At 39.0% G+C, this 22590-nt stretch overlaps 1 protein-coding gene and 2 long non-coding RNA genes across 3 annotated transcripts in view; 2 read left to right on the top strand and 1 right to left on the bottom strand.

The window, feature by feature from the left end:
* The window catches only part of LOC130602833 (uncharacterized), a 28085-nt gene extending 26693 nt beyond the window's left edge, over positions 1-1392 (bottom strand). The window contains exon 1 of the long non-coding RNA XR_008972990.1: positions 1258-1392. This is a non-coding gene — a long non-coding RNA (uncharacterized LOC130602833). The remainder of the gene's footprint in view (positions 1-1257) is intronic.
* Positions 742-17378, top strand: SGPP1 (sphingosine-1-phosphate phosphatase 1). Its single transcript, XM_057416061.1, has 3 exons — positions 742-1603; positions 13601-13690; positions 15982-17378. The coding sequence occupies exons 1-3, from the start codon at positions 989-991 to the stop codon at positions 16531-16533; spliced, it is 1257 nt and encodes a 418-aa protein (XP_057272044.1). The 5' UTR covers positions 742-988; the 3' UTR covers positions 16534-17378.
* A 3477-nt stretch (positions 17379-20855) lies between these two features.
* LOC130602832 (uncharacterized) lies at positions 20856-22328 on the top strand. Its single transcript, XR_008972989.1, has 2 exons — positions 20856-21711; positions 21750-22328. It is a non-coding gene; the product is annotated as an uncharacterized LOC130602832 (long non-coding RNA).
* Positions 22329-22590: the final 262 nt, after the last annotated feature.

Genomic DNA, 22590 nt, shown 5'->3' with positions numbered 1-22590 from the left:
CATGGCATTTCTAGGATGGAAACCCCAGCAACGGTGGACTTCCAAAGTACCTGACTGCAAATGTTCTGGTCCTGCTGAACTTTAAGCCATGCACGCCCAGCCAGGGAGGCGTGGAACCTCCTCTCGTAATACCCTGCAGACCCCCCCGAAGTGCCTGTCAGCTCTGCATCCCTGTGGGTAACTCACCACCCCCACAGCTAAACGGCCTGTCTGCCAGGGTCAAGACCACTCACAGTCTCTGTCTGAAACCAGCTCTCCCGCTCATGTTTATACCACCAGATTCCTCCTTCTGGGTCGACGCGGGCAGTGGGAGAAGGAGGAAGAGGAGGGCAGAGGCAGCCAGACGGTGGCTGAGGCGAGGGCAGCAGTGGCTCACCGTAAACGCGAAGGAAGGGCAACCGGCTCGCTGAGCACCGCAAGCCAGACTAACAGCCAGCGGAGAACAACCACCACCACCACCGCACCCGCTTCGGCTCTTCACGCTCGAGGCCGAGGCACGCCGCCCGCTGCCTCGCGCAAAGCCGAGCTCTGACTGGATCCCCCTCAGCAGAGGGGCGGGATCGGGAGAGAGCAGCAGCCAATCCGCACTGCGATGAGGTTTCCTGCGGGGGTCCCCGTACCCGCGAGCGGCTGCTGTACGCATGCGCGGCGGGGTGGTGTCGGCGAGGGGCGGTGTCGGGCCGTCGCGCGCGCGCGAGGGAGATCGACAGAGAGTGATCGAGCCAGCCGGCACCAGAGCGGCGCGGGGAGCCGGGCTGAGGCGAGGGCGGTGGTGGCGGCTCGGGCCGGGCGGTGGCCGCGCTCCGCGACGCCTCGCCCTCGAGCGGGTTTCTCCTGAGGGAACCGTTCTCTTCCCCGCCGCACGCACGGGATACCCCGTCCTTTCCGCAGCCCCGCAAGCGAAGCCCCCTCAGCTTCCCGTCCGCTTGCCCGGGCAGAACCTAGCCGCCTTCGGCCCGCCCCTCGCGGGCGGCCTCGTCCTCCAGTCATGGCTCTCTGCCGGCGCCTGTCCCGGCTGGCCGCCCACCTGCAAGACCCACAGAAAGTGGCCGCCTTCCAACGGCTCTGCGGGGTGGAGGGGCCTACGGGCTGGGCCGATGCGGAGCAGCGAGCCGGAGCCCGGGGGCCGGTGGCTAACGGCAGCCCGCCGGCCGCGGGGCGGGCGGGAGGGCAGGAGCATCCCGCCGGGAACGGGACTGTGCCCGCTGGGGCGGGTCCCCCGCAGCGGTGGAGGAGGCCGCGGCGCAACTCCCTCACGGAGGAGGACGGCAGCCAGGAGTTCTCCACCCGTAGTCGCTTCCTCTACTATCTCTTCAGCCTGGGCACGGAGCTCGGCAACGAGCTTTTCTACATCCTCTTCTTCCCCTTCTGCATTTGGAACTTGGACGCCTGGCTGGGCCGGAGGCTTATCATCATCTGGGTATGGGTGATGTACCTGGGGCAGTGCACCAAGGATGTCATCCGCTGGCCGCGGCCTGCCTCCCCGCCTGTGGTGAAGCTGGAAGTGTTCTACAACTCGGAGTACAGCATGCCCTCCACTCACGCGATGTCGGGCACCGCCATCCCCCTGGCGCTCCTGCTGCTCAGCTACGGCCGCTGGCAGGTAACGCGCACCTTCTTGCCCTTCAACCAGTGTTTCCCAGCCCCGGCGTATGGGGATGTGGCAATGTGGCAGACCTGTTTTCTTTTTGGAGGGGAGGTGGCTGAATGAGGTTGGGAAAGTGTGAAATTTGTGCCTTTTTTTCTTTGTTCCCCCCCCCCCCCCCCCCCCTTTTTTTTTTGCTATTTCTGTGATCCACGCGATTGCTCAGGTAACAAGACCTATTCTAATAATTCTGTCTTCGGAGTCGAAGTTCTGCTGACTTTCCGAACGATTAGCTCAGTGTTCATTAAACGTCTGCGTTAACAATCTGCATTTTGTTCTTGTGAGTTTTCTTTTTTTTTTAAACTTCTTGTAGGGTAAGTGCTTTGTACAAAGTTCTATAAGCATCTTATGTTTCTAAAGGCGTTTGGGTTTGCTGACTGAAAACTTGGTGAAGAGACAGGCTTTTTTGCTGATTCTTCTTTACTTTTACATCACTTTATATAGTTAGACTGTAGCTTTAGACTTTAAAATGCTTTTAGTCTCATTACCCATGAAGTGGAAATGACTATTTGTGTTCTGAGGAGTCCATATATCTTCAGGTGTTTTTACTACTAATAATGTACTAATAAATAGCAGGAACGGATAACCTCTGATCCTTTCAGCACCTTAATTCAGCAGAATTTTAAGATCTGCCTGTTGCACTTTGGGTTAATAGATGAAGTAAGACCGTTGAGCATCTGAGGCATTTGCTTCAGCACTTGTTGTTTGCAGTATGGGCAACAGTAAGAACTCTAAAGAAAGCACAACATATACTCTGCTCTCTAAATCACTGCCCCAATGAGGGGGAAGGCTTTCCCAGGCAACAAATATTCAGTGTAGGGTTTTGAGGGTGCTGTGTGTGATGTTTAAGAAGTTATGTAATAAGGCTACTGTTAAGTTGTTAATGTTTACAGACTCTTACTATAACACCTGCCTATTTTAAGTCAGATGTTTGTCATCTTGGTAGAGAGAACTCTCTTTGAACTTTCTTCTGGGGCTGAACTCTTGTCTTTCCAGTTACTGTTAACAATTAGCAGTTCTGTGCTGTTACAGTGTGACACTTGGTGGTTTTATCTCAGCTACGGAATGGGTACCTGAAAGGAAGAAGGTAGTTGAAAGTTACAGATTGTATTTTGCTTCTCTTTAATCAAAGTTAGTACTGCAGGGTGATACAGCGTTCCCCAAAGAAACCTATTAGGGGTTTATATTCTTTGCTAGGAAAATATGAAGTATCACTTTGCTAGAGTTGAACAGGCATCAGATATAATGCCATGTTTTGTGGGTGCTTGAAATACGTATTTGCAGTTCTGACAGTGAGATACTTGCTCTTCAGGTTGTTGGGTATCTGTTTTGTTTTTTTAAATGACTAAAATGGGAATGCTTGCTTATTACTTGTTAGAGACGTAGGGCTGATGCCAGTTGGAAGAATGAACTGGATTTCTGTTTCTCTGCATGTGCGAAACTTCATTAAGTAGTATCAGTCGATTGGCTTTACATGGACTGTTGTCATGTGTGCAGAGAAGAACTTGGTTTGATTGCTCTTCCAGTACCAGCAAACTGACAATGTGTGAAATGGTATTTTTGCCAGTGAGCCATGTTAGATCTTCAGCTTGCCAGCCCTGCAACTGTGGTCTGTGAAATACTGTGCTAATTGACTAAACATATTTATAATGAATGCATATTAAGAAATCATCAACATTGAGTCTTGTTGTTATTTATTTAGAACCATGCTTAAGAAATGAGGAAGCAAAATGTTTGAGTCTTAATTTTAATTCCTTCTTCTTATGAAATGGCTATGAATAACATAGCTCTCTGAAACCGACTTCTGCTTTTTCAAAATATTAATTTAAGAAAAAAACAGGCTTAGTATTTTAAATTTATTTCCAAATATTCATCAAAAGTTAACCTATGGCATGTTGAGTATCTTTTGTTTTACCCCTAAAGAGAGTTAAGCTTTCATCTAATGCTGCTTCTGTTCTTCATATTTTACTTGCACTGAAAGGGAGCAGAATCTATATGACAACTTCTCGTCTTACTTTTCTGGAAATAGGTGGGGTTACTGACTGACCTCAGAACTTCTTGGGAAACTATTAATGATAAAGAAGCTTTTAATAACTGTTTTTTTTTATTAAATTAGACATATTAGTACATACAGATGATTAGATTTAAACTTGTCAGCAAATGTTTGGGTTCAGTCTTTCTATATATTCCATAAAAGCAAGCATTACACTGATCATGATCATGATGGGTCCACATTTTAGGACTGCTTGTTCAGAAAAGTCATGGCGGAGCAAGACTGAGCATGATTTTGACCAGATACAGCTATAAGTTTTGTGCAGAGACTTTTATTCTGGAATACAGGTAACTTTAATTGAGTTTGTCACTTCGAAATTTACACTAAACCAAATAAAGTCACTCTTGTTCTAAAAGAGGTTAACTCCAGTGTGAAGGAAATCACCTTCCTGTATTGCTTATTTGGAGTTTGCTTTCATTGAGCTATGACTTCCTGTGTACTACGGTGTTTCTGTCAATCTATGAGTCTTTCCTTTGAACAATAGAACAGAGCATATCTGTTCTTACTTTTCTATGTATGGCCCAAATTATCTATTTAAAACCAACACTTTTTGACTCCACTAGGTTTACTTTTAACCTGTTGAACTGAGTTTGTGCTTTCCAAGTTTTCAATGCCTAACAGTAATCCTATTACAACTGTTTTCCTTTCATGTAGTATTCAAAAAGGTTTTGACTATACAGAGAAAAACTAAAATACTTGCTTATAAATGTCATTGTTCAAGTAAAGTACTTTCAGTATTAAGATATTTTAAAGAAGGTTGTGGCAATTTACAATTAGATACTTTGGACACAGGGAATATGCAATGCAAATGACTTCCAGATAGACATGTGTTAAGAGAATCTTCAATGGACTGTTCTGTCCATTCTGGAATATAAATTTTCAGGTTTTCATTGTATTATAAGAGCTTGCTTAAAACTTTTGATTCTGCTTGCATAATCTGTATTTATTATTGTTAAAGCTCAGCAGGAAAACCACTTGTTTCGAAGACACTTCAGTAATCTTGAAATTTAACATGCATGACAAAGGCTCATGAGAATTTAGGAGTGTTATAGATGTTAATATTTTTCTTTCTGTCATTGAAGCTTTTATACCCTAAAAAAGAAGGGCAAACTCTTAAAAGACAGTGAGGTTGTAGATCTCAATGCAATGTGGGGAAGAAATATAACTTCATCACACTGGGGAAAACCTGCTTTCCTTGAAATACTGACAGTTTGAGCCAGGCTGGCTTATATCATGTTCTCAATGGGGAGGAAGAGATAGTGTCAGTTGCTTATTACCTACAAAATTTCCAAAAGCCTCAGGCTGAGATTACTGGAAAAAAGTGTCTTTTTATATTGTATTTGATTCCTTTGAATAGCTGATTTCAAATAGATAGAACTACATATTTTACTAGAAGTGTTGCTTGAGTTGATGGTACCCGAATGTGTCATAACCCTACTGTTTTATTTTGAGGAGGGGAAAAAACAACAACAATAAAAAAAGAGACACAGAAAATATGCTTTTCTTCCAGAGTACCTCCAGGATGCAGCCTGGCTCTAGCAATAGTTGTTCAGGTTACGAAGTGATGGTTTAACACTCCCTCCTGAGCTCTGCATTAATAAGCTGAGTCAGAAACTGCCGATTCTCACTGTTAGCAAATTTTAAGTTGATATTCATCAGGAACCCAGAACTCTAACTGAGCAGTAGCTGCTCTCTATATTAACACTGTTTGAATGGACTTCTCTTCTGAAGAAGTTTAAATATGACAGCATTGTCCTCCCTGTGTGCTTGTCTGCAAATCCTATCATCAGTGACTTCTGCAGTCAAGTGCATCTGTTCTGTAATGGCTTGACTGTCTCCAAATGGCTAATGGCTGACTTTGTCTCTAAATTGGAGAGACATCAGTTTGATAGATGGACCACTCAGTGGATAAAGAACTGGCTGGATGGCTGCACACAAAGAGTTGTGGTCAATGGCTCAATGTCCGGCTGGAGACCAGTAACAAGTGGTGTCCCTCAGGAATCGGTGTTGGGACCGGTCTTATTCAACATCTTCGTCACTGACACAGACAGTGGGATTGAGTGCGCCCTCAGCAAGTTTGCCGATGACACCAAGCTGTGTGGTTCGGTTGATACCCTGGAGGGAAGGAATGCCATCCAGAGGGACCTTGACACGCTTGTGAGGTGGGCAGATGCCAACCTCATGAGGTTTAACCATGACAAGTGCAAGGTCCTACACCTGGGTCGGAGCAATCTCAGGCACAGCTACAGGTTGGGCAGAGAAGAGATTCAGAGCAGCCCTGTGGAGAAGGACTTGGGGGTGTTGGTGGATGAGAAAATGAACACGAGCCGGCTTCAGCGTGCGCTTGCAGCCCAGAAAGCCAACCGTATCCTGGGCTGCATCAAAAGGAGCGTGACCAGCAGGTTGAAGGAGGTGATCCTGCCCCTCTACTCTGCTCTCATGAGATCTCACTTGGAGTATTGTGTACAGTTCTGGTGTCTTCAACATAAAAAGGACATGGAACTGTTGGAACAAGTCCAGAGGAGGGCCACGAGGATGATCAGGGGACTGGAGCACCTCCCGTATGAAGACAGGCTGAGAAAGCTGGAGCTGTTCAGCCTGGAGAAGAGAAGGCTGCGTGGAGACCTCAAAGCAGCCTTCCAGTATCTGAAGGGGGCCTATAGGGATGCTGGGGAGGGACTCTTCATTAGGGACTGTAGTGACAAGACAAGGGTAACGGGTTCAAACTTAAACAGGGGAAGTTTAGATTGGATATAAGGAAGAAGTTCATTACTGTAAGGGTGGTGAGGCACTGGGATGAGTTGCCCAAGGAAGTTTGTGAATGCTCCATCCCTGGCAGTGTTCAAGGCCAGGTTGGACAGAGCCTTGGGTGGCATGGTTTAGTGGAAGGTGTCCCTGCCCATGGCAGAGGGGTTGGAATTAGGTGACCTTAAGGTCCTTTCCAACCCTTACTGTTCTATGATTCTATGACTGACACACCTAAAATTATTTTTCAGTTTTTATTTACTTAGTGATTTGTTGACTCTATCCTTAATTCTGACTGTGTAAGACTGTCACATTGTACTGCATCCAGCACCTTTCCAGAAATCTTTCATCTGCATCATTACTTCTGTCAATCAAAGCTGATGAATCTAATCAGAGGAGGTGGGTTTGAGAGGATCTGTTTTGGGATTCCAGAGGGATTTGCATAGTTCTGTGATTCTGAGATTGACTATTATGAATTATTACCTATAGGATTGTCCTCCTGCTCTTCCATTCAAAAGGCTTATTTCAGATCCCCACTGGGAATGAGGAAAAATTGGTTGTTGGGGTTGGATGAATAGTATAATGACAGTGCTATAGTGAGAATTTTAGTGGAAGTGGGCAAATCCTAGCTTTAAGTGTCTCTCCTTGCTGAAAGGCTTGCATAATCGTTTAAGGCTGATGTGATGATAAAATTGGAAGCTACACATAGGAAGCCATCCCTTCTGTACAAATTCTGTGTGTAAGAGCAAGTACAGATTCTTTTGGGGAAGAGATGCTTCACCTCAGAGAAGCCCAAATGGATTTTGGTTTAAATACTAAAATGTGGTGAAGAAACTCAGGCAAAGAGATACGTGCTTGTCTAATTGGTTTTCTTAGATGTGTTTCTTAAAATAAGCAAACAAAAACTCTTCTGACATGAAAAGCTTTGCTGATATCCTAGAATTGCCTATGCACTGAAGAGCTCCTGAGACAGAAAGATGGCAATCTGGAGGGTCAGCACTTGCCTTGTCTTGTACATTTGAGTTATAAGGTCTTATTTCGCGGGCCGTATTAATGTCTGTAGTTCATTTGTAAAGGAAGCTGGGAAAAGTTGTGTGGCCTGTTTGATGTGGGTGCTCCTAAATGTTTAAAAAGAGCATAGCCAGTTCATACAAATCTCATGGGGATCTTTGCCAGAAGTATGCAGCATCCTGCCCTAGTAAACTCTGTTGACGGGCATTAAATATATTTTTCAGATTTTCATAAGCAGATCTTTAATTAATGTAAATGATCCGGGGGGGGGGGGGATATGTAAAAAAATGCTGTAAACTTAAATGCAGTTTTTGAAGAGGAGAGGATTCAAAAGTAATCTTTCTCATGCAAGTTCTTCCTTCTTAGTGGATTGTACACACACACAAAGCATTCCTCACACTTTCAAATAGGATGTGCTGATTAAACCTGAGCAGACTTCAGTTTGCAGGAAAATAATTTTTAGGTGTTGGTGGCATAAGCAGAGCAAGCTGGAGGTGATTCTTGCTGGGTGTGTTCAGGGAGGGATTTTTTTATTTTTAAGGATATAAGAGAAGTAACAGGCTCCAATTCCTATTGTCACTCCTTGATTTCTTTTCAGAAGATGTATAGCAGAAAAGTAAACCTTTTAACTCCCAGCAGGGCTGGTGTTCAAAGCTTTGTCTTGGAATTTAAAGAAGAGTTTCTTGCAATGGCATGTAGCATTCTCAAACTTTTATGCTTTTTGATGTTTGTCAGTCAAGAAAGAAGGAAATAATTGATAAATGCAGGTTAATCAGTGTTATTTATCACTTGGCCTCCTTTGAAAAAACAGGGATTTGTCTGTATCTTTCCTAAAAAGATAAGTGGTCTTTCCTCTTTAATTATCCTCTTCTCCTTTCTTTTCTGCTCTGTCCACACAATCATTTATATGCTCTGCTTTTTGTATGACTAATGCAAATACATAGCCCAAATATCTTCTTCAAAGTATGATGCTTAGATTCGTTCAGTGAACTCTGGCACAAAATAATTGTCTCAAACTGAAGGTAGACTTCTGAGTTATCATATGATTTTAAAAGATCATTGAGTAATATTGTAGAATACGGAAAATATTAGGAAATAGTTTGGATCCCTTTGTGGATGCTGGAAACTTCCCCAGTGTAGAATGTGCTTTAAAAAAGTAAAGAAATGGGTATCTAGAGTTTATTTTCAGAATGTTCCATTATGAAAGAAGGAATTTTCTGACCTAGGTCAAAGCTTTTAGGACAGATTGCTTCCTTATGAGCATTTTCAAACAATGGTTATGTTATTAAGACTCTTGGCAAAAAGTCAGAAGAAGACTGGGAGGGAGGAGGATAGGCAGCTAAGGGAAACATTTTTGATGAGATCCAGTCAGAAGCTTGCAAGCATGTTTTGGAGGATGTAATCAAATAAAATGGGAATTTTCTATTGAAAATATAGAGCATACAATTCTGAAAGGCTTATTGGAAATAGTTTCACTTCCAAATAGGACCAATTTAATGCAGTTTCTTTGATTAACAAGATTCTGGATCTGGGAACAAAACTGAGGTCTGAGAGCAGATGAGTAGTTGATTCAATCAGCTTTATTTCTAGCTTTTTCTTTAACTTTATATGTGAATTTAAGAAATCAATAAACCATTTTGTTGGGTTTTGGGGGGATTTTTTTTGTTTTTGTTTTGTTTTTTTATTAAGATGCTTGGTGATCTGTCCCTTAGTCACACATGTCAACACTTGGACACTTCTTAATGGGTATGATGCCCTCAAACACTTTAAAGCCAAAATACTGGCGAAAGTATCTTTTTAATATCTGTGTTGAATTTGTGTCTGTTCCTGATCTCTGCCTTGCTGCAATTCCACCTGCTTTTACTTCATATTCTAATCTTGTAGTTGTACTACATGCTTATGCATATTATCAAAGTTGTATTCTGGCCTTCAGAAAAATGCTTGTGCTAGCCAGATATCAGTGATTTGATTTAATATGGAATGTGGGTACTTTTCTCAAGGAGAATTAGTGACAGGTAAATATTGGTTTTGAGCCAACATGTGATTCTGAAGTTCACATTAAGTGTACTATGCAAGTATCTTTATTTTTGCATAAGATTAGTATTTTCAGATCACAAGTTGGGATTTTTCCTTAATTTGGCAAAAAAGAAAGCAGTATGCAGTTCAATAAATATTCCCCATACTAAAAATTTTTGGGGTGGCATGATAGCTATGGAGATAGTAAGTATAATGAATTTTTGAGGATATACATGCGATGCTCTTGAGGGCATGGAGACAGGGTTTGAGACCTTTATGTCTAAAAAGGGTTGTTTAAGGCACTGTACTAATAGAAGGTATTTGATATTTAAGCGGATTTCTTATGCCTGGGCAGTGGGAGGTTACAGATATACAACCATGGTATACCCAATGTATATATGCAAAATACATGCAGTTAATCATTTATAGATGAAACAACATGTAGAAAATGTTTGCTAGTACCTTGACATTGCTTTATTTTCAGGCAGTGATTTGAAAGTAAATTTATGGCATCAAGGTGATGTCAGGTTGGCATGCTGCTGAGCTGTTTTCTTGCTAAGCTAAAAGATGTGTGGGAGTGTTAATATTCTCCTTTAGTCACCTTGTACACTTATCTGTATGTGTGAGGATAAAACATGTGGTTGCCTTATCACCTGAGGGTATATTTTTAAGCAGGTGCTGCCAGTTTGGTGTCCTAGGAATTCTTGAAACCAATGGCTGCTTTTAAATGGTATGAGTGAAAAAGCAGTCCGAGGAGGAGGCAGGGTATTTGTGAGCTTTATTTGTATTTAAGTAGTGGATGGTTCTGCTTGATTTCTAGTGGTATCTAAGGAGGCCAGTGAACTGTGAAGGCCCAAAGTGTATGTACAGCTTTATGATGCTCTGCAGTGGGGTGCTGGGGTTGTGGGAAGAAATTCTGATCAGTAATGCAGGGAAGTATGGATGTAACATGGGGAGAAACCAGGACAGATGAAGGTTAAAACCTTCTTTAGGTGAAATTTTATTTCCATACTTCATATGAAAAGATGTCTTTAAACTGATAGTTATTTTACTGGTCGGTAAGTAAGCTTCAGACATAAACTGACAGTTGTCAAAGAGTGCTGGTTATATAGTGGGAGAGCATAGAAGAGAATGGTTTGTGTGGGAACTAAGCACAAAAATACACTTAACTGTTGTATTGTGGAGTATTCCAGAGGAAATTAGAATAATTGTTTGGTTCTTCTGCTTTTTCATTGTGGACAACCCAGCTCAGCACACTGTAGTGAGTAAACTCTTGGTGGAAATAAACTGGGTTTAGGACTTCTATGATTATTATTACCATGCATTAAAAATACCATAAATCAGCATGTCCCTAATACTGCAGATACATTTGTGCACAAATCATGCTAAAGCTATTTCAGTACGAATATTTTGTCTGGGTTTAAGTTAAAATATCTTTCACTTTAAGATGATATGAATTGGGGTGAAATGTATAATTGGATTTTATTTATGATTCAATAAGGAAGTGTTTGAGCTCTTAGATACAGGTGCTTTGCTACAGAAGAACTAAACTAGCCAGTGGTTTCAGGTATTTTAATGGGTATTTTCGATATTATTAAAAACAGAATTAGAGTGAGATATGAGAGAGTCAAATACTCTTTTTGAACTTTTCTTGAAAGTTGGAGCTTCTGACAATTCCCTTCTTCCTCAAACACTCCTCCCTTGAGAGCTCCTGACTGAGAGCAAGCATTTCTTTTACTTTTCAGAATTTATCTGACTCTCCCTGCTGTTCACAATGACCTGCCCAGGACTCTTAAAATAAGACTTCTCACATACACTTTTTTCTTCATACTTTTTAGAGTCTTGCTTTTTTAGCTGCTGTAACTTCTCCCCAACCATGGTATCATTAGCTGCTACAGCCTGCTGAGCCTGACACTTCATAGGTCTTCTTGCTAAAGCTCCAGCTTCTGTTTCTGTCAGGTGTTTCAGAAACACAGGAAAAATCTTTATTAAAGAAAAATCTTATTCTTGATTAGGGCCTGAAAGGACTAAAGATGTGTGCCAGGAAACAAGAATGGGCATATGGTGGTATCAAGTGATGCGCAAAAATGTTTGAAACTTCCATATGAACACATGTAAGTTCATTCTACCACCAAGTAATTGTGATGGTATTAATTTTTCTAGTCAAGAGGTCTGCATTGCTTCTGGAGTTACTAATCTTCCCTTGCTAGTTTCTCTCTGGGAAACAAGAAGTCTGTCTTCCCAGGCTTTCATGTTGTGGAGCAGGTAAGGATGTGCTAGAAGCTCCTCTCTACTTCAGAGAGTATAGGATATACTTACCCCTCTATATACATGCAGCATTTCTGCTTCGGTCGTCCTCAGGGGTGAGGGGGGAGTGGAGCAGGAGGTTGTGTGGCTGAAGTGTCTTCCAGGTGCAGGCAGCACTACTTGTACCCTGAGATCAATGGAAGTGATGGAAGAGGCATAACGGCGTAATGTATTCTGGTGGGGCAGCACAGGGAACAAGGACTGCTTTTGTGGCTACTGTAACAATGCTGGCATCTGATGACTCTGCAGTCATGTCTTGAGTGTGACCTAGTTAGTGGTGTATTGCCCGTTATTAGCATAATTCTGAAAGGCAGGAAACTGAATTTGTTCCTTCTTCATTTCAGTTAGAAATGAATCATTAAATACGCAATTTTGTTTAGGTTACAATTTGTAGGTGAATGTCTTATAAAAAAAGACACATGTTGATACAGGAATTAGAGTTTAAACTAGATGTAACACAACTGTGAGCTGGGCATTTAGAATTGATTTTAATGTGAAATTTGTTTTGTATGTGAAGCATAAGCTTCCCAATTTTCCATTAGTTTAAGAAATTCTTTAGGTTTGTCATGCTAATGTGCTCCTGGAGCTAAGAATTCAAAGAATGTTGGAATAATGTGGAAGACTTATAATCTTCTCCCAAACCTTTGACTGAAAAACTGATTGAGAAGCTTATCAGTCTGTCAAGTGGCCTTCAGAGAGGATATACACCTTTCTCTAATAAGATTAAAGATACTTTCTCTTATTTGTTAGATGTTCTACCCTTCAGGTTACCCATGAAAGGAGCAAGGCAGAAGGCAAGAGAACTGCCTGCAGTTCTTAGTTTGTGTTCCAGGATTTGAGTACATCTACACTGCCTGTTTGTATTGAAAATGCTTATCATGTAGGAAGTGAAGCAGTGTTGGAAGCATGCTATTTTGTCTTGTGACTGCTTCTTTTATAGAATAATTAATACTGAAAGGAGGAAGCCATATCCTGTCTTGTACAATGTTTTGCAATGTGGTAGTTAGGGAAAGTATTTCATAATGTGTTGCAAGATGTGAATTGGAATGCTTTTATCCAAAACCTAAGGAAGTTAAAATGCTAGGTTTCTGCACATGCTGATACATGCTGATTAAAATGAAGTGTTTTGTTTGTTCCTGGTAAACAGTACTTATTAATTTAAAAATCTATCAGAAGATGGAAATAATTTGAAATAATTCCTTGATTATGTTCAATAAATATGGATTGCAATAGGAAACTTATATGGGTTTGTGGAGAGCAAAAATGATTACTATTCCAGGAGTTTCACATGGATGCTCAGATATTGAGTCAGGGACTACAGAAAGGAATTGACTTTATTTGTAAATTGTTACGAGTTCTTCCTTTTCAGAAGAAGGGTGAAGCTACTAGATTATGCCTGGATAATTGTTAATCTACAGTGTGAAACTTTTCTGCAGTTTATAACACAAGGCTTGTCTCTGCCCATATTGCCAATTTAGGATCTGTTAAGAAGGCAAGACTAATTGCTACTGAAATCTGTTAACTTCTTACTGCTTTGTCTGAGAAGATATGATCAAAGCGCTGAACTTCATATCTTGAATGCAAAGGAAGAGGACAAGGAAAAAGTTGAAAAACATTAATAATGTTTTGCTGTTATGAAAAGTGGATTTCCTTGAGGTGGTCTAATAGGCTTGGGTAGGCTAGGGCAAGGAAAAGGGTAAGCATAAGTTGCATTAATAGGAATTAATTACATAATTAATTATTACAGAATTCTTAGAGTGATTTCTTTTAGATTATTTTTTTCAAAACTCTAATACAGTCTCTCCACCTTTTTTCCCTACCAGTATCCCCTTATGTTTGGACTCATCCTTGCATTCTGCTGGTGTTTGTTGGTTTGCTGTAGTCGAATTTACATGGGAATGCATTCAATTTTGGTAAGAAAATAATCCTACTAAACTTCTATTTTAATGTTGTTCTAATTTCATAAACTTCCATCACACTTAAGCTTTTACAGTGCAGTAATTGTATGTAGATCATTTTACAGGATGGCCTACCATACAGGAACAGAATACTTGCACTTCTCCAGCAGTACATGAGTACAATAGCTAAAACTAGATGTCAAACTTCTGTTAATTTATACTTTTCTTTCATAAACTCAATCCACAGTTGAAACTTAGCTGATGTTTCAGCTAAGTTTTGAAATTGACACCCACTAAATCATAGACTTAAGGTTTCCTCTGCAGAGTAGAAATAATTTTGCGGGATGAGAGAGTGGCTGTAAATGTCCACTCGGGTTCCACATCACCTACTCAAAGCATGTGCATTTCAGAATGCCATGCCAAATGCTAGAGTTTCCCTTAACAAACTTCTAAAACAAAATAACAAAGTTGTCATCTTTGAAAAAGGGAGTTGCTTATTAAAAAGGATTAAAAAGAATAAAACTGAAACTCAAATACAAGCAATGTAAGAATGGGAAAATAAGATCACTATAAAATGGTAATCAGAATTTAAGACGATTAATAGGAATGGTTAAAGTGGTTTTTGAGGATCACTTGGTAGAAGGAGAAAAGTTAACAGAAAACAGCAAGCCTGGTAGTGAGTAGCTGGTTGATGAACACAGTGTAGAAGGAGCATATGAAAATAAGGCAGCTTGGAAAAACTGACTGACATATTTGCATTAGTGATTAGGAGGCTTCACAAGTCAGAACATGTGGGGGACGGTGGGATGAACTGATATTTTAGATTACAGTGTCAGCTGATAGATAGTCTATAAGTCATGCAACAAATAGTGATTCATCATGTAGAGTAGGTTATTCAGCAGTTTCATATCTGATTCCTCCGTAATGTTTGAATGAATACAATTAACCATGTGTTACCTGTAATAAAATCAACCATGGTGCTTAAGTTGGAGGAGGAAGGAGGAAGGGTTCAAGGTGGTAAATATGGGAGAAAGGTGTTGTGATTGCTTTTGAAATGAGAAAGTCTGATTTTCCTCTCAGTCAATTCTGTTAGAGCTTTTATCAAGCATTCTATTAGTGGAAGTGAGTGATTCATTGAAGATGGAGCAATACAAATACTGCTGATGCATGTCCTACCCCTGGCTCATGTGGAAAAGTTGTTAAATGTGAATTAAGGTGATCTTGTTTCTACAGCTTGGATTTCCAAAAGCTCTCAAAAAATTCCTCCTTAAAAAGTAAAGGTGACAAAAGCTGCAGATAATTCTGTGGAACTGAGTGATCAATCAGCAGTAACTGAAATTTAGTGTTAAATTAAAAAAGAATTTGAGGAACCTTTTAATTAAGAAAAGACATTTTAAAAGCAATAATAAAACTGAAAATCAAGTATGAAGCCACAGAAGTTACTTCTTCCTCTCCTTTAATAGTGGCAAACAATTCTCTATTCTTGCAGTGTTAATTCTGAAGCTGGAGTGGAAAGTCTAAGCCACTGTAATGACTAGCTGCAGTGGTCCTTCACTGCCTTACCAGCTGTTGCTGCCAGTGTGCCTGTGTCTTGGCACTCTTGGCACTCAGATCCAGTGTTGAGCTGTTACAGCAGACTCAGCTGGCAGAACTGACCTAACTGGACTAGCTAGTGCTGTGCTGGGTGCCTGGATAAGGACCACTGTAGCCAGCAAATACAGTCATAGAAGAATCACAGAATGGTCTGGAATGGCAGGGACCTTTAAAGGCTATCTGATTCTACATCCCTGCAATGAACAGGAACATCTTCAACATGTTGTTGAGCAACCTAGATGAGGTTGTTCATAGCCCTGTCCAACCTGACCTTGCATGTTTCCAGGGATGGGACATCTGTCACCTCACTAGGAAACTGGTTCCAGTGTTTTACCACCCTCATTGTGAAAAATTTCTACCTTGCATCTAGTCTAGATGTACCCTCTTTTAGTTTAAAACAAGTACCTGTTGTCTTCTCACTGCAGGCTTTGCTAGAAAATCTGTAGATCTACAACTCTGATAATGGATCATTTGATCATAGTTCCATTCATGATCTGATTATGATGCAGGTGTCCTATTAATAGGTGGTCAAATGCAATTCCTTACCCTTAACATAAAAAAAAAATGTAATTGTGGACAGTAAATGGAAGAAGATGGGAATTCACAAGTTGCTTTTAACAGATCAATGAGATTTCTCTTCTTGCTAAAGTAACTTAAATTATTTTTTGAAATAGTTATTACACTGAAACCATATTTTTGTCTCTCTTCAACAGGATGTTATTGCTGGCTTTCTGTATGCTATTCTTATCTTGGTTGTCTTCCATCCAGTTGTGGACCTGATTGATAACTTCAACTTAACTTACAAATATGCACCTTTAATTATCATCAGTCTCCATTTAGCCCTGGGCATCTTCTCTTTCACTCTAGACACCTGGAGCACATCTCGAGGCGACACAGCTCAGATACTGGGCTGTGGTGCTGGAGTAGCCTGCGGCTCTCACATTAACTACATGATGGGTCTCAATCTAGATCCTCCTCCCAAGACTTTACCTTTATCACTTTCCTCTCTCACTGTGACTGTGTTTGGAAAAGCCATATTGCGATTGTTAATCGGAGTAATAGTTCTGCTGTTAACAAAAGTAGCAATGAAAAAAGCCACTATTCCACTGGCATGTAAAATATTTTGCATACCACATGATGATGTACGGAAAGCAAGACAACGCATGGAAGTTGAGCTTCCCTATCGTTATATTACATATGGAACGGTTGGGTTCTCCCTCATGTTCATTGTTCCTTGCCTCTTCCACTTCATTGGTCTTTCTTGATGCAGTTTTATCACTTTCAATAGAACAGAGCTAGTTGTTTTTCAAAGAGGTGCACAGTCTGCTAAGGCAAGGCTAGTGAGCTTCACTTTGGCAGGGTCTTCACTTTAACAGCAATACATAGAAGGCAAAGCATTTAAAGAACTTTGCACATCTTTGGGTATGGTATGGGGCCAAAAGTCAAATATCAATCCACAAGAAGTGCTGAACTCTATAAATGCTGTGTCTAGACTTATTGCTGTAACAAAGTCTGTGTGTGTGATGCAATTAATGTATCTGGAATGTCTGTACCTGTGTACATTGACATTTTAACAGGTATGTCAGCTGATCAGAAAGCTTCATTCATGACCTGTTTGCCATTTCATAATAACTTACTCAAATTGTTGGACCATAGACTGCTAAATTTGTTTTCCTCTATTCTTTCCTGAAGCCTTGCTTCAAGATGTTTCAGCTAATAGGCATTTCTAATGGACCAAACTTGTAATGAGTTTGAATTTTTCTAAAGAAGTAAACAGAAGCCTTTTTCTTTACCCCGCTCTACAGAGTAAAATATCTGGACTGTATTGGTAGATACCACTAAAGTGTACATGATCCAGGTACTGTATTTTATGGTTTAATAACTGTGCCTTTCTGTTACTAAATTAAGAAATGCCATATTACTGTGATGTAAAAATGCCAAATTTTATTTAAAATACTACATAATTAGGCAGATATTTTTAAATGTTAGATTGTCCATCATGTTGCTGGCATGGTTCAAGTTAACTGGAAAGTATTCAGTTTAGCCTAATCAAAATTGCATAAATGAAATAACGTAAGAATCACATCCTTAAGCTCAAGATGTTGTAAATGCATAAATGAAATAACGCAAGAATCATGTTCTTAAGCTCAAAATGTTGTAAATGGACAATAATCCCTTTTGTAAGTATTTTTAATGTGTATTGTAAGTTACTGGAAGAGGATATATTTTTCTGGAGATTGTTTATATAGTGGACATATATTCAAAATTAATTATCTAAACATATAAACAATAAAAACATGCCATTCTGCAAAGAAATGGGCTTCACTTATTATTCCAAACTAATTTAGAAAAAACATTGGTTTTAGATACTTTCTTAGGAAATATAATCCTTATTCTCAAAAAATTACACATATTTTTATTCATTAACATATTTAAAGGTAAAAATCACTTTTACTTCATTTAAATAGCTATAAGACAATATAATGATCAAATTAAATTTTTAATCATTCTGATAGGTAGATTGTGAGCAGCCAAGACAATATGGTCAATGTATAAACAGTTTGTGCATATCTAAGTATTACTGAATTATTATGCACTTTTCAGCTTTTCATGATCCTTTTCCCAGTGATGAGTAGAATATGACCCTTCAACTGGAATTTCATGTGCCTCTTGTATTTCATTTTGTCTATGTTCACGTGTTGCTTAATCTGTTCTTCCCATGTCAGGAACAGACTCATTGTCTGGCCAGATGTGAATGACTTAGTTTTGTATTGAACTTTTTTTCCCCCCAGGAAAATCATAATTTGGTTGAAAAGTCTAGTGACAGAATACAATACAAAGCTTAAATTTTTTTGTAAATAATATTTGGAATTGGAAAGATTTTTCGTATTGGAGCTCGTAACTCCAAACTGTTAATATGTAAATTAAAAAAGTTAATCTCTTTCTTCAGAGCAGCAAAGTTATGGTACGCCAGCACTAGGTGATGTAAAAAACTAACTTTTCTGATGCATTTCTTCAGTTCACTAAGAATGTACCACTATGAATGTACTCAAACTGATGTATTCAGAACTGATAGTGTATTAAACAACTTCTACAGTTGAGAAGACCTTCCTTAGTAGAAAATGGTTAGCTTATTTCAGTGCGTGTTTCTGGATTTGATTTTTCTCTCTGTCCCTCTTTTGCAGTTTAATGCTGAATGTGCAGTAAAAGGTAAATTGGTTTCCAAGGTTTTGAGGGAGGGATTTCCACTTGTTTGGCTTTGCACACTAAGACAGTCATTAAATAAACAGCTGGGGGGAATGCACACAAAATGCCTTACACTTAAAGCCCTGAGCAAGCGATGTAGTTCAAATCAGATTAAACTAGTTTGAGGACTGGTGAAAACAATAGGATAACTTTCTCTGAAGTTTAAGGCATATTCTTCTTGAATATCCTAGCTTTACATTTTATAGCGAAAAAATGTATAAATTGTAGCACAGAAGAGACAAGTAAGCAAGACTGATCTTTTACGGTACATTTTTGAATTCTAGGAACTTCAGATTTACAGCATAAGGGTATTCTTAAAGCTGTCTTTCCTAGCCGTGCTTGCTCTCTTCTATGAATGGAAAATAAAATCCACTGTGGAAGAACTAGAATGGGAGAAAAAAAACATATGCAGGTAGGGCTTTCAATGGGCGAAGTAAAATTGCACTGTACCATATACTACTGTTACTCATAAAGGTATATTTTATATTTTTATACATTACATTGGGTAACTTCAAAATGTCATGTTCCATGTACCACATAGTCTAGTCCACAGAAAATGTATATCAGTGTTTATACAGCAACTTCACAATGCACCTTCACAACCCTGTTTCTAAGACTGCAACAACTCTACTGAAGTTTACATGAAAAAAATATTACTATTCTATTTTCATGTTTTATAAGGAGTTACAGTCATGAGGGTAGTTGAGCACAAAATATCATGCAATATGAATACGGTTATAAAGAATAAAAAATGCAAAAATGTAAAAATCCACTTTAAATATGAAATACTTGTATTTTAATATATTTATGTCTAATAAGAATCTAAGATCCTTCAAATTGGGCATAATGAAACAGCAGGTATAACTGGAGCACTTCCTTTACACAAAGCAATTCCTAGAGTTGAACATGAAAACTGGTTCTTGTATAAGCATCAGCTGGTACCAAATTATTTATAAATAAATTTAACATAACTTTAAAAGGTAGTTAAATGACTCTTCAGAAGGACAGTACACATTAAACCTTTCATGAAGTGGTGCAAAAACATTCATGTCACTGCTAGTTCCAGGTTGTATCGTCCCAAGGAGATAAATACTGCTACCGTATAGAAGCAGATACAAATGCACATTTATTACAAAAAGCCACGAGTTAAATTTGTCTTCGATTACTATATGAAATAACACCTGAAACAAACAATCATGTAGAGTGCAATTTGGCATGAAATTCTGTTTTCCAAGAGGCTGAAGAGACTCGAATTATTCTCAGGCTGTGTTAAACACAGGAATAGGATTTTTCTTGACCTGGCCCTCAGTCAGAACTAACATATGCATTGCATCTTGGGCAACTCTGAGAAGCTATTATTTCGGGGAAAAAAATCATGTTTATAAAAAAAACTATTACTTCTGCTTCCCATATCATGCACTGGGGTTGAAGCATCTTTCTCCTATGAAGCTCACCTATGAAGCTGTTCAGTATTTTATCACATTTGCCTTACCACTTACCTTGCAAACTGGGGGGCAGAGGAGGTGGATAAGCTATTTTAAGTTAAATTGGTGAACCAAAGGGTGTTGTATTTTGTTTACTTACTTAGAGATTTGTTTTTTAAGCTTATGTACACATTGTCTCCTGTGGGAGAGAATAGTAAATAAACAAAAAAAACCCAGACAAAAAATCAGAAAGATGCATTTCTTTTAAAATGGCATCTCTAAATGTGGTTATGTGGCTTTTTTATTTTTTTATTACCAGAACAGTGTTAAATTGTCTGGATTTTAAAAGCTATTATGCTTTCCTTTACTACTATCTTGCTAATACTGCTTTCAGTTTTTATTACTCCATTTCTTGCTTATTTCCCAGGGATTGTCCTGAACTTTTTGTAAGCAATTGCTACTTATGTGAAGATTGTAATTTTGAACTTGTAAAAACTTAAGGGCTGTTAGTGGCTGTTAGCTGCTCCAATACACAAAAACAAACCTTGCATGCTGTAAGTAAATACATCTGTTGTGCTAAAAGTTGTTTCTATTTCAGTATTTACTTTCTCAATACAAAATTGAGATTTTTCTTTTCTCACACAGTAAATACATCAGATACTTAATAACTCAATAATATGAAGAGGCATTGCTGTTAAATTCCTGTTCTGAAGGTCATGTCTATGCACTAACGTGCAGGCATCAGTGTGTGTGAAGTGACTTGCTTTCTAAGGTGTAAATGTAATAGTCTTGCTTTTGAGGTCTGAGATTGCTGTTTTTAAACTCACACTTAGCCCTGTTTTTACAAGACTTTTAAAGGGCTTAACTTGGAAGCTGTTTCTGTCGATGGATTTGGCTGTATGTTTGCAGTACTCTGTACCATGATTGCACTGAATGCCGAGATCCCAGAATAATGTCAGTATGTAAAAGAATGAGAGAATTGATTTCTTGCGGTACTGTGACTCAATTTACTGTAATTGATTCTTGGGTGTTTTTTTGATCTAATATAGGCTGTTTCTAGGTTATACAATTAATTTCTATATTCTACAAATGTCTTTGAGGAAATTTTGACCTTTTTTTTGTAGGAGGAAGTATTATTGAATGACTTCATGCCAGAACTTTATTCTAGTGGAAAAGCTTAAGTGGCCTTTTTGTTTCAGCAAAAATACATAAGCCTATTTTAAAGTTTACTGTAAATACTGTATTTGTCAAATTGATAGATTAGTTGGGTCACTCATGAAACAAAGGCAAACAAAGCTTAATTGAAACAGAATGTGATACTGTATGGCAGAGAAGATACAGCTCTGTAGGTGTTCTCTAAAAAGCGAATACCACATGTTGAAGTTTAAGCAAATATAACTATGCATTAGAAACATTTCTCTGCACTCTGTTCTGCACCAGAAATAATATGTATGTTGGTAAGAGTCCTTTCAAAGCAATATGTGTTTGCAGCATATAATAATAACAGTTCCTGGAGAATCAAAGAGGAATGGAGGAGTACAAAGGAGACTATTATCTTCAAGTTATTGACAAGTAAGTAAAAAGTCCTGTCAAGTTGGAAATTTTTATTAGTCACTAAACTTTGACTAAATTAGTCACTACAGTCTTCCCACAACTTAATTGCTGTTAGGAAGCGTAAAGAAAGACAGGCGTGATATTCCTGAAATGGAAATTAGATCTTAAGGCTGTTCTAGATGTCTAAATTATTGTAACTGAGAATGATCAGTTCTAGATGTCTGAGGTATTGTAACTGAGAATGATCAGTTCATGAGCCAGTAAACTGAAAAGTAAGAGCAAAGTCTGAGGAGGATTTTGTATTAATGCACTTAAAAACAATGCCAAAATTTGGCCTATACTTGATTTATATGAAATCTGTAATATAATATATATAAAATTTGCATATTGGAGTTTAATTTTTTATGTAAGATTTTTTCTTGTTACTGCATTCCCTGATAAAAGCAAGTGTTCATGAAATATAAACCAGCTTTGTCTGTACAAGGCAAGGTTTTGTGTTAGTAGTATTTCAGGAAAGAATGCAGCTGTAACCCCCAGTATCTCAACCTCTTGGAGAACTACTTAAAAAAACAAAGCAAAACAAACAAACAAACAAAAACCTTTCAAATGCAAGCCCTGAGTTAGTAGAGTATCATATAATGGTTGCTGTATAATAGTGTAGAACTGATGTTTTAAAAATTAATACATTGGAACTTTTTGTTATATTATCCTTAATGATTTTGTACTCATTGTACACTTCTGCAGTTGTCAACTAATGTTTAAACTCATATTGACTGGTAACTGAAGCGTCTTAACTTCATCTGCAATGAGTGGGTAATAAAGTATTGTTGGATTCACTTGTGTTTTGTTGTCTTTATTCCTTCCAGTGCTGAGGGGCATGTGGTTGGACACATACCACAAGCGTAAAACACGGATCACAAGAAAACTCATCTATCAGTAACTGTTAGAGCAATATCGTCTTTTAAGGTGTGGGCTTAAGATGCATAAGTTTAGGAAAAAAGAACAAGGAAATTCTGAAATGAGGTTTTTCTTTTTCCACTGCTTTAAAATCTGGACTATTTAGCTTCATATAAACAATAAAACAAGCTATTGATCAAA

This window comes from Pezoporus wallicus, unplaced genomic scaffold, assembly GCF_028554395.1.
Source record: "Pezoporus wallicus isolate ANWC-B61680 ecotype Strahan unplaced genomic scaffold, APGP_CSIRO_Pwel_v1 scaffold_2146, whole genome shotgun sequence".
NCBI classification, from domain to species: domain Eukaryota; kingdom Metazoa; phylum Chordata; class Aves; order Psittaciformes; family Psittacidae; genus Pezoporus; species Pezoporus wallicus.
This window is presented reverse-complemented; position numbering and strand designations above follow the sequence as displayed.